Source organism: Coptis chinensis, chromosome 3 (genome assembly GCF_015680905.1).
Source record: "Coptis chinensis isolate HL-2020 chromosome 3, ASM1568090v1, whole genome shotgun sequence".
NCBI classification, from domain to species: Eukaryota; Viridiplantae; Streptophyta; class Magnoliopsida; order Ranunculales; family Ranunculaceae; genus Coptis; species Coptis chinensis.
In genome coordinates, this window is record NC_141458.1 from 22161281 (window position 1) to 22172891 (window position 11611).

General features: G+C 35.1%; 2 protein-coding genes across 2 annotated transcripts; both read left to right on the forward strand.

The window, feature by feature from the left end:
- The first annotated feature begins 1712 nt into the window (after positions 1-1712).
- On the forward strand, positions 1713-5421 carry LOC147508620 (diacylglycerol kinase 3-like). The gene is made up of 7 exons (XM_086597440.1): positions 1713-1952; positions 3169-3291; positions 3497-3634; positions 3718-3803; positions 4910-4997; positions 5139-5238; positions 5315-5421. Exons 1-7 carry the CDS (start codon positions 1713-1715, stop codon positions 5419-5421), a joined length of 882 nt encoding a protein of 293 aa, XP_086453566.1.
- A 406-nt stretch (positions 5422-5827) lies between these two features.
- LOC147508621 (diacylglycerol kinase 7-like) lies at positions 5828-11349 on the forward strand. Its single transcript, XM_086601046.1, has 7 exons — positions 5828-5902; positions 6569-6651; positions 7803-7873; positions 8599-8676; positions 8970-9057; positions 10547-10663; positions 10891-11349. Exons 1-7 carry the CDS (start codon positions 5899-5901, stop codon positions 11047-11049), a joined length of 600 nt encoding a protein of 199 aa, XP_086457172.1. The 5' UTR covers positions 5828-5898; the 3' UTR covers positions 11050-11349.
- The last annotated feature ends 262 nt before the right edge of the window (positions 11350-11611 follow it).

Genomic DNA, 11611 nt, shown 5'->3' on the forward strand with positions numbered 1-11611 from the left:
CATTATTTGGACTAAGTCCCAAATGGTGTGGCCATATTGTTGGAGATTTAGTCCAAACGGTGTGTCCATATCGTTGGAGACTTAGTCCAAATAATGTGGACATATTGTTGAGTTTGCATAATTAACAACTTAGATGGGTCCTTTAAACTTGGGGTTTTCGAATTCAATTTTTTAGGACCAATAACACATTTATAATAATTGTTTTTTTTTTTTTTAGAAGAATGACACGCTTCTAATAATTGTTTTTTTGGAGTCTGCTCAACACGAATCCGTCAGTAATAAGAGTATTAAAGGTATAAGAGGAAGGGACGGAGAGTTAAGGGCACGTTAACCAGTTAATATGATGTACACGTGGGTTGCACATTGGGACGGTTATTACATAGTAGACTCTTTGCGAATATTTCAACACGTGAGCAAGAAATCGTTTTAACATAATCAAGAGTCAACAGAATATAATATAAAAAACATGCAACCTTGAGGCCTTGACACAATTTACCAAAGAGAATGAACACTCGGGAATAATTCATAATCTGCAGAGGAATGAGGTTCTGATTTACAATTCATTTGTCAGTGCCATGCGTAGTAAAGTAGTTAGCTATAGACCGTACCTATATCAGCATGTGGTCTCTTTCTGTTTTTTCCCTTTCACTGACAACAAGTATGGAATATCACTGCGTGATCATGGAGATGGAGATCTTGTTCATTGATTGCAAGTAGCTTGAAGTGGATGAACAAATTTAATTGCTTATCTAGATCCACGGCGTATTGATGACAGTTTTTAGACAAAATAAAATTCCAACTATCGAATTACACATAGATATAATCGTTTTCAACCAAAAATAAAATAAAAACCACTTTTTATATTTTACCCGATACGGCAATCCTGATTATAATCAATGCAAACCTGCTTTTCTGAAAATTCGAAGAAACTCCAATTTATTCCTTTTTACTTTCCAGGTTCACTTGACAAAAAAAGATTATTGGCTTAAAGAGTTAAAAATTTGACATTTCATTGCAAGTTACTAACTAGTTATTAGCGACTTAATTAAGATTAATGGAAAGTAAAAAAGCTTGCATGATATTTCGTGGTATTTTTCGAGACAACATTAATGTATGCAGTGATTTTTATGGTGCTACATTGATGTTACAGTAGTATTTCTCGAAACAACATTAATATGTACAGAGATAATTTTTCATAGTGCAACATTGATATTGCAGTGTTATGTTATTGTGTCGATGATCAACTATATCATTTTTCTATGTTCAGTAGAATTATTGATCCGTCTATATTTTTCAAACATGACTTTGAATAGAACATTCTAACAACTTTTCCTTCTTTGGTTGGTTTTGTGTTCATGCACAAAGTATAAAAAGTAAAAATCAACATTTCTCCAATCCAATAAATGATAAATGCTATTATGGTAGCGTATCATTATCATAAATGATAAATCACTCACTTAATTTTCAAAATATTACCAGAATCATCTTTTGAAAATTTGGATTGATTGAAATATAAAATGAGTATGTTAAAAAGGTCATTTCCTAACGTACAAAGACAGTTAAACCGTGTTAATAACTGAAACCTCAAAGTGAAGTTCCCGCTTTGAAAAAACAGCAAAGCAAAAGTCATCAACAAGTCGGCCCCACCACGAATAATAAAAAAAAAAAAGTAAAAACTGTGATTATTCTTTTCTGCCTTGTACTGGAAAAAAATGACGGATTCTTCAGAGAAGAGAGAAGAAGAAAGCAGGACAAGAATAGCAGCAAGATCATCATTAGTAGATTCAATAAAAGGATGTGGAATAAAAGGGATAAGAATAGACAAGGAAGAGTTGAAGAAAAAGATTCTGATTCCTGAGTACTTAAGACTAGCTATCAATGAAGCTATTAGAGTTAAAGACACTGGAAGTGTTGTTGGTGATGCTGAGAGGTTTGATGATAAGTTTGAACAAGTAGGTGAAGCTCCTATGGTTGTTTTTGTTAACTCTAAAAAGTGGTGGTCGTCATGGTCCTGTTTTAAAGGAAAGGCTTCAAGAGTTGATGGGTGAAGAACAGGTGATGGTTTGTTTTGATTCTATAGTTAGTTTAACTTGAAATGAAACAATGGATTGATTAAGTTTGTTTGACTTTGACTAAAGTAAGATGTAGTTGAGTTAGTTAGAAGTTAGAACTATGGGTGATTTGGTTTTGATTTGATTTAAAGAATTTATCTTTTTGTGTTTTGTGTTGAATGAGTGGTTTGGTTTTTATTGTTAAGTTGAACAGAAACTAGATTTTGGTTTAGTTTGCGTGTTTTTAGTTGAAATGATTGGAGGACATAGTGATAAATTGAAGATTAAGGAAATATAACTTGCATAAAATTGTAATTAGATTAAGGTGCTGTTTAGAAAACCCTTCATCACAAAAAAATTGCTATATCTGGTAAAGTCATTTATTTTAGTTGCATTACTGTTATCGGGGTATAATACTGCAAGATTATGGTAGAGAATGGTATCAAAGACAAAGAAAAAAAAATGAAAGAGCAGACTTTAGGATAAACACGTATTGTGGTACTTGTATGTTGAATGAAGGAGTGGTTTGATTGTCTAATACTTTAAAACTATTAGAGAAAATGGTTTGATTGAGAACGGACCGGTAATGGAAAATACATTGTTGTCAATAAATACCATTTTTTTTTTATTTGATTGGTGACATTGACTTATTGTTGACTGAGTGGTCTGGTTTTTATGCCTCTCTAAAATATCTTGATAGATCATACATGTTAGATGATAGTGTGCTACATCGTTTTTAAGCTTATCAGTATCAAGTATGTTTGTGAGAGGAGAAAAGGACAAGAAAATGAGTACCTTGACTTATTGTTTGATTCCTATTTCGGTATATAGAACTGACCCGAATTAATACATGTTGGAAATGTATTCACCAGCAAGAAGCGAACAGTCAGCAGTGACCTTTTGGATTGTGTTTACTAACGAAAAAACTATATTCGACTTCAGGTTAAAGTTGGATTGTAATTTAGAAGGACCCCGAGTTCATATCGGCTAGCCAGAAGTTGATAGTGTTGCTCCAATTATCACTTGAATATATATTTCGCACTATTAGGGCAAATTTAGGCTCGTACTGCATGAAGAAATCGGCAGTAAGCATTCTGAGCCATTGTTCATAATGCAGGTTTTCGATCTTTCAGTTGTGAAGCCACCTGATTTTGTCCAATATGGACTAGCTTGCTTGGAGAAGTTGGCAGATCTTGGTGACAATTGTGCTAAAGAGACTCGCGAGAAGCTTAGGGTCATGGTATGTTTGGTTTACTCTGTCAATTGCCTGATTACATTGTTTGTTGGGGTTGGCTTATTGTAACATAATTCAGAATTTTTCAACACACTTGCTAAATGCACAATTGCACATAGTCGGAGGTGGTTGATGGAGTAGTCTAGTACTGAGTTTATTGCTTGTTGGAAAATATATTTGTTAGTGTAGAATATAATCTTATCTGAGGCAGGTTGCAGGAGGAGATGGTACAGCAGGTTGGGTCTTAGGAAGTCTTTCAGAACTTTATTCGCAAAATCGGGAGCCAGTGCCTCCAGTAGGAATTATTCCCCTCGGTACAGGCAATGACCTATCTAGGAGTTTTGGTTGGGTGAGAGTCTACTTTGTATCTGTGTATCTGCTATATTGTTTATATCCTTAAGCTGAAATTTTGCTCAAATATATTTTCTGCAGGGAGGTTCGTTTCCTTTCGCATGGAAAGCAGGCATCAAGAGGTCATTGTACACGGCTGTTACTGGTACAATTCGTCGTCTTGACAGGCAAGTATCTGTTTTTCCTACATTTGAGAAAACATGTACGTCAATGGTAGTTTTTGCGCCTCTCCACTTCTCCCTCCCTCTCTCCCTCCTTTTCCGGGACATTTAGGGTTGGTTTTATATGCGAAAACCATGAATCCTAGACTTGAGTGCAATCATGAGTATCAGGGAAGTTGGGGCTGTTGATTTACTGTAAGAGTGTTCCGATGTTGATACATGTTGGTTCGTGTTCCTTATTTTCCTCCCATTAAAGAAGTCTTCATTACTGGAACATTTGCTTGTTAAAACATTTTTGCTAAGTGGTGATGAAAACATCTAAAACTCGACTTTCCAGTCAGTAAGATATGCAGATCTGAATTTTATATATTAAGGTTGTGGATGTTTTGAGGAGAACTTCTTGTGATTTATGAGAATGCCTATTAAAACTAGTTCCAAAAACGAAAGTGGAATGTTGACTACCTGGATAAATCTAATGAAAGAGAAAAGAAAATTTTCAAAAGAAAAAAGTCGACTCCTTGTTATTTGGAGGGAAAAACTATACTGTTTTGTTGTTGATAATGTTAAATGATATAACATACATATAGTAAATGTGGAAAATAACGCTTACCTTCAAACTATGTAGTCATAGGTGATGCGGCACCTTAGACCACAGTTGTTTTTTGAAACCACCAAAACCATGATAGAAGTTCAGAAGTTTAAATTGTGTTGAAAACCCAGTTTGAAACGACAGTGTTAGTAGCTTAGGACAGTACTGTCTCTTTATAAGGTAGAGCACATATCTATACATAGTCTTGGTCACTTGACTCACTTCATACTATTTTCTTTTGATAAGAGTTACTGCTCCCAGCAGTGGTTTTGTAAATGAAGTCCACTTGTTACTTGTTTGCTCTACAATCTGGATTGGGGTTATTGTTGTTTACAATCCTCAAATACACAATTTTCCAGAAAATTCTTATCTACCCCTTTGTTGGTATGATATAATTGTTTTTGTTTCTTTTCTTCTTCCTTTTAGCCGTCTTTTGTTACGGTGTTTAATGGTTTACACAGTTGAAAGTAACCAAAATCAATTTTTTATCTATTGATATATTTCCTTGTTTATGTTGACGCAGTTGGCATGTATTGGTCTCTATGCCAGCCGGAGATAAGGTTGAACTGCCCCACTGTCTGAAACATACGGATAGTTGTACTATTGAGCAGGTAGTCGTCCTAACGATTATATTTTCCGTTAAGATGTCCTGAAGTTTAGCTGCTCTGGATGCTTCTAGTGAACATTTAAATCACATAAGAATTTGCCAGCATTTCTGCGGTTCTGCCATAGTACTTTGTTTTATCTTATAGTTTCTGAGTAAATGTGGGAATGCAACTCTACGGACTATGGTGTTAGAGAATTGGATCAGAGTTGGAGATGCTATTGTCGCATGGGATCTACTGAATGAATGTCTGACGTACAGTTTGGATAAAACCAAACTATTTTATCTCTATACCTCAGTCCTGGCTAATTTTTTTGAATACAGGGTCCAATATTCTAGAGCGAGACTTTCCTGCTGGAGTTGTAAATGAGAAGTGGCCGTCTCCACTTTATGAAATATCACTCTCTAATAAAGTATTTTCTATCTGCTAAAGAATAGAGGTTTGTCTAGGGTGTAGAATGTCGTAATATCTGTCTTTCCATGCGTACTAGACATGCATAATAGTGTAGCACATGTACTTTTGTCAATATCACTCTTCCTTACTACATCGCAACCAGAGTCATAGCATGTTTAGCATCTAAATGTTTTCAAGTCCAACAACTTTCTTGATACATATCCTTGGAATTGGTCTGAGACCCTATCCCGTGTTTATGGTATGTGAGATTGCAAACACAAGTATGGGAATGATAAGTTCGATAACATGACATCTTTATCTTACTTACGTTTCTTCTAAAATAGGAACTCCTAATATTTTGAAGGTTTTTTTTTTTTCGTTTTCCATGTGTTCTGATCACTGACCAAAGCTTTTGCAATGTCATGTTATTGTTAGCATCACAGGATTTGCATGCCGAGGGAACTTGCCTGATAAGCTAAATTGTTTTGAAGGCTTATTCTACAATTATTTTAGCATGGGTGTGTGATCTCTACAATTACTTTTACTGTTGATTTTTTTTCTCTTTTTTCTTTAATAATGATTTGTGGTGATATTTGTTTGATGGGAATGATAGACAAATTGTGCAAAATTGAATGTTGGTGATGAAGGATATCTCGCTATGTGATTTTTTTGTAAATAAATAACGTAAGGAATTAGTATCCGTCTATGGTATAAGAGTTTTAGCCCCTCTCCTCTTTTCCTTTGCTATGTGATATTTTATTACTTTTAGATGTTAAAAATTCCATTTACTCCGTAGTGTTTAAACTGTTATTTTTACAAAATAAAAACAAGAAGAGGAGAGAAGTGGTGAAGGAAGCATCTTAGTAATATAAAGGAAATAGTGTGACCTACAGTGATTTTGAGACTCCTACAACTTTTTGTTTTCCATGAGATCTCCTTTGTAATCTACTTATTAATCGGTTGCACATTTTCCAAAAATGACTTAGTGAAGTGTACAAAAGTCGAAAATTCATAATCTGCTCACTCATTTGTTGTATTTACAACTAGTAAATGTGTATGGAAGTCACCATATAGCTAATTTAGAGGCTTCTTGCTCTCTTAGACATGCTTCCTCTCTATACACATTTTCTCATAAAGCTTCTTTTGATTATCTTATGTAATGCATGATTTTAATTTTTGTTTAGGAATGGATGCCCAAGTTGCTTATGGATTCCACCATTTACGTGATGAAAAGCCTTACTTGGCTCAAGGGCCAATCACAAATAAGGTCTGTTTTTAACAGTACGTGTTTGATATCTTCTACTCACACAGCATTGGCCTCTTCTTAGTTTATATGTAGCGTGCTAAACGCCTAGTTTGGCATTCCAGGAGACCAGGACTCGTGCTTATAATTTGAGTTCAGTTATATTAGACCCATTTTGTGATTTCAAATGTTGAAGTCATTAATGACTTCTGTCTTGAATGAAATTTTGGTCTTTTACAAAATTTTATACCTGGTTGAGGTAATATCTGTAATTTAGAGTTTATGTTAACTGTGTAGTGCATGTTTTTTCCGGAAGCAGCTAAGTTAGTAAGTGTGGACAGCTAGCTAATAAGCAGAAGCAGTCTTCTGGCTACTTCTGCTCAACCCAGGAAAAGTAGTGTTTTATGACTTTATCTATTTTAATATTACAAAATACAAATCACAAAAGCAGAATATGTTTTTCTATTATCAGTTATCCTATTACTTGATATTGAGCACTTAAAACCTTGTTCAGTTTCAGATTCTGTACTGGGTAGAAAGTATGTAAGACTTATGTTGTGTTGCCCTGTTATGTTGGAACCTGTGTAACATGGATACTTTAAATTCTTGAAAAAATCCGTGTCAGACACACGGACATGTTATGCAGACTATTTCAAACTAGGGTTCCTTTTTAAACCCTAAAAGATTAAGAGCATAATCTATTAACATAGTTGCAACTCCATGACATTCCCCTTTCATGGTAATTTATTTGCAAGGAGGCATTCTGTAAGGTCTTAAGCCCAAGAATTATTTTTGTAACTAAAGAAAAATGATAGTTTTCATTGTGAATTAGCTGTTGTTCCTGAGTCATACTCCATATAGGTCGCCGTGTCGGACATTCCGTATCCGTGTCAGACACCAACACGCGTACCTGTGTCAATGTGACTTAACTTGAATTGATATGCCTTTCTGGTCCATACATTCATTATAGATCTTCAATTAATCCATTGGGGCTATCAAGATCTCTCTCTTTGTTGTTTAGTCTGTCGGTCTGTCCTGACTGACTGGTGAGATGGACAGTTTTGCTTATAAAATGGTACAGCATATCTTGTCTTCTACTCGTATACCTCTCTTTATCATGCGTAAGTTAAAGATTTACCGATTTACAAATATCTGGATATATTGGCATGTCACAGATGATATACTCCGGATATAGCTGCACTCAGGGGTGGTTCTGCACACCATGTGTGAGTGATCCTAGTTTAAGGTCAGTCTTCTTATCACGAGTTGTTTGTTTTTCTTTTTTTTTTAATTAATGGTACGAACTTATGTACTTTTGTTTGAGGGAAAAAAAAATACCTCTCCTTCAAAAACTTCTTTAGTATTTTGTCATTGTATGTGGTCTAAAATCAGTAATTCCATATCGGGGTAAGCAACTTAATTCCTAGAATGACTGATCACTTAGTTATCATCCAATTATCGAGAATGATATCCTAGGTTTCAGAAATGTTAAGTGTACATATCTCCCCAACCCGAAGTTACCGTGTTCTAGAATTATTTAACTTGTCATTTGGATTACCGTACACCCAGTAGTTTGGTTAGTCATGAACTCACGCTCGTCGATTTGTGTCTTTGTCTATAAAGAGTTTCTCATAAGTTGTTGTATCACTTTGAATGGTGGCATAATATTAGAAAAGTGTTCGGACTTGGTATTATTTTTAGTTTGGAGGTTGATGCATGTCAAAGATTTGAAATGAATTGATAGTGCAATCACACTTGCATGATTACTGCTTGGATAGTAATGTTTCGCAGATTCTCCCACTGCCACTGAAATTTTTATTGAGAATTGGGATAACATGGGAAGTGTGTAATTAGATTTTGAGATTCAAAACTGTAAGAATATAAGATTAAAATGGCATCGGTTGGCTGGGAACATTTGTACCTACAATATTGTGCTTATCTTATATGCATTCACAAAATCAATGCTCACAGGGGACTCAAAAATATTATAAGGATGCATATTAAGAAGCTCAATAGCTTGGAGTGGGAGCAAGTTCATATTCCTTCAAGGTGAGCTGCAATACTTCCACCTTTTTTATTTTACATAATCTGAAAACTTTGATTTTTTTTTTTCATTTTGTTGTATAAATATCCATAACGGGATGACCTTCAGACATATGAGATCCTGAGGCTTATGCATTTTATATTTTCCTTGATGGTTATCTAAATTCCCGGCGTGGTTCTTAGAACAAATAGAAATAGTGTGAACTATGCTGTTTTTAATATGCAATTTTGAATTTTGATACTTCGCTGTATTGATTTGTCTTTAATTAGGTGATCTGAAAAAGGTTATGTACTTGCAGTGTAAGGTCTATAGTGGCTTTAAATCTTCATAACTATGGAAGTGGAAGGAATCCATGGGGTAAGTTGAAGCCAGAGTATCTGGAAAAGGTATGTTCTGTTGGCTAGCAGGAGATCTAACTAGACATAATGATACTCCCTCAAATGTGAATGCCATGTGTTGTATTTTCCAGTGTGACTGAAGTTAGTTAGAGACAATGTTTTAGGTGTGGACTGTAGAAGCGTGCAACCAAACACCTTCCATGGGTTAAGCCGTGACTTGTGAGTTATGAACCAACCATTTTGAATGGATATTGAAAATGCATAGTAACAAATCTTAGGATGGATATATTGGAAGAAGAAAATTATTGGGAGTCACTTATTCATGAATTGAAGTAAAAATAACTAATTCCTTCAGTACGTGTAAATAGATGATCTTTGAGTCTTATAGTTTAGTAATTCAATTTTCCTAATAGACTTTCCTATGACATCAATAATTTAGCATATATAATTTGCCTTTAAGTTACGGGACAGTGGTGGCAAAAATGTTTATTAAATTGAAGTTCTTAAACCTCTGTAACCCATGGTCACAACATATACTCATAAGGTGCAAACATAGTTGGCAAGAAGGGTAAAAATTGAGGCACCCTCCTTTTTTATGCCATGATGGATAGACCAATTGCTTAACATTATTTCATATTGCTCAAGTGCGTGTTGTATTGCTTGAAGGAAGCCTCAAGGCATAAGCCTCCATGCGCGGTGTATCGTTTGAAGGAAACCTAGGCATAAGCCTCATGCTATAGTTTGCCTTATTTTTCCCTTTAGTGCTTGTACCCCCAGACCATCACCATTTCTGCTTGAAGGTAGAAATATAGTTTTTTTTTTCTTAGTTATTTTGGAAAATTGCAATTCAATATCAATTGGAAGGTCTGATGATTTGAAGCTGCCTTATCAGCTGCTATCTGACTTTGAAAGATTGGAGCTGCATTTCTGATATTATTTTAAGGCCATTTATGGAAGAGGCAATGTTTGTTGTCTCAGTATGAAGTTATAATTCCAATTCCCTTAGAAGTGGGTTGGTCTTCTTCGAGCTTGATAATAGGTTTGGGAGTTGTTGAAACAGAACGTAAGTAAGATTATGAGAGAATTTTTTGTCCGCTTGTCTTAGAATGGACATCTAGGAACTTTATTCTGAGCCTATTTTTTAATTGTTGTTATGATCTCCTCAAATTTTCTAGTTGGGAATTGAGATTTAGTAGGTGATATTGTGATCCCGTCAAAGAGCATGAACCTATTAAACTGAGAATTCATTGAACACGGTGGCGGTTGGTTTTTTAGTCTTTTGATGGTGCACAAATCTGCTAGGCTCTGGCTTCTTTTGTTGCCCTTGGTTGGTAGAAAAGTAAAAATGGAGGGCTTCTTTTGGACCAAGTACTCTCACCCAAAAAAGTACGGGATATAAAGTTACACCACTGAAGTTACTAAAATAGTAAAATGTAAATATACATGTTGTAGCATATCATATGGTTTCATAATATGTCAGCCATGTATTTTTCTTTGTATTACATGTTGGCTGAAACTTAAAATATGTAATTGTCAGAGAGGCTTTGTTGAGGCCAATGCTGATGATGGGGTTCTTGAAATATTTGGTCTAAAGCAAGGGTGGCACGCTTCATTTGTTATGGTTGAACTCATCTCTGCCAAGCACATTGCGCAGGTATCACAACATTGTTTTCTTTCCTTTTATCCTAAATAAATTGGATTAGCTGCTTATTCTGACATAAGCATTCTAGAGCTACTATTTTTTTGTGAAAGCAATGCGGTTCGATATATACATCTTTCTCTCAACTTTATTGTACAATATACAACACAACATTCAATTTCATGATAAGGTTCGTACTTGAGATAAAGTCTCGTGCTTAAATTCAACGTGGTGTCTTTCAGGCTGCAGCAATTAGAGTAGAAATTAGAGGCGGAGACTGGAAAAAAGCCTATCTGCAAATGGATGGAGAGCCGTGGAAACAGCCAATTAACAAAGAATATTCAACATTTGTGGAGATAAATAGAGTTCCGAAGCAGTCCCTAATGATTAGTGGAAAATGATTCTTATATTTTGCCGAATGCTTAATACCCAAGGGCTTGTGCAATAGTCTCCTAGTGATTAACAATTTGAGTAGGCGATACTCGGAGTAAATGTGCGTAATTAAATCACTTGTTTCTCATTTGTGGACCAGTGTTAGATGATGATTGAGGGAATTGCTTGCATTAATCGGTCAGTGGTTTGATTTGAGGAGTCATGGTGGCAAGTGAATGTTGTATTCATGTAAAATATGGAGAAACACCTGCGAGTACATTCTTTGTATGCTTGGTTTATCTATTTGATGTCAAATGTTTTCTTAGAGATATGATTGTGGTATCTTTCCCATCCGTTTCTTCTGTGATCTTGCATTATGGTTTCTGATGTCATAAACACTTAAAGAGAGATATGGTTTTCAACAAAACAGTCCTTCAGGGTTTGCACTTTTCATTTACGGACTTTTGAAAACCTTTATATGTTGAATACTGCTGTGATAACAATATATGCAGTTCGCAATGCCAGTGGAGAAACCTATCATCTTGAGGAATCCGGAAGTAAAGTCACGCTGCATGAATATTATCTACATCT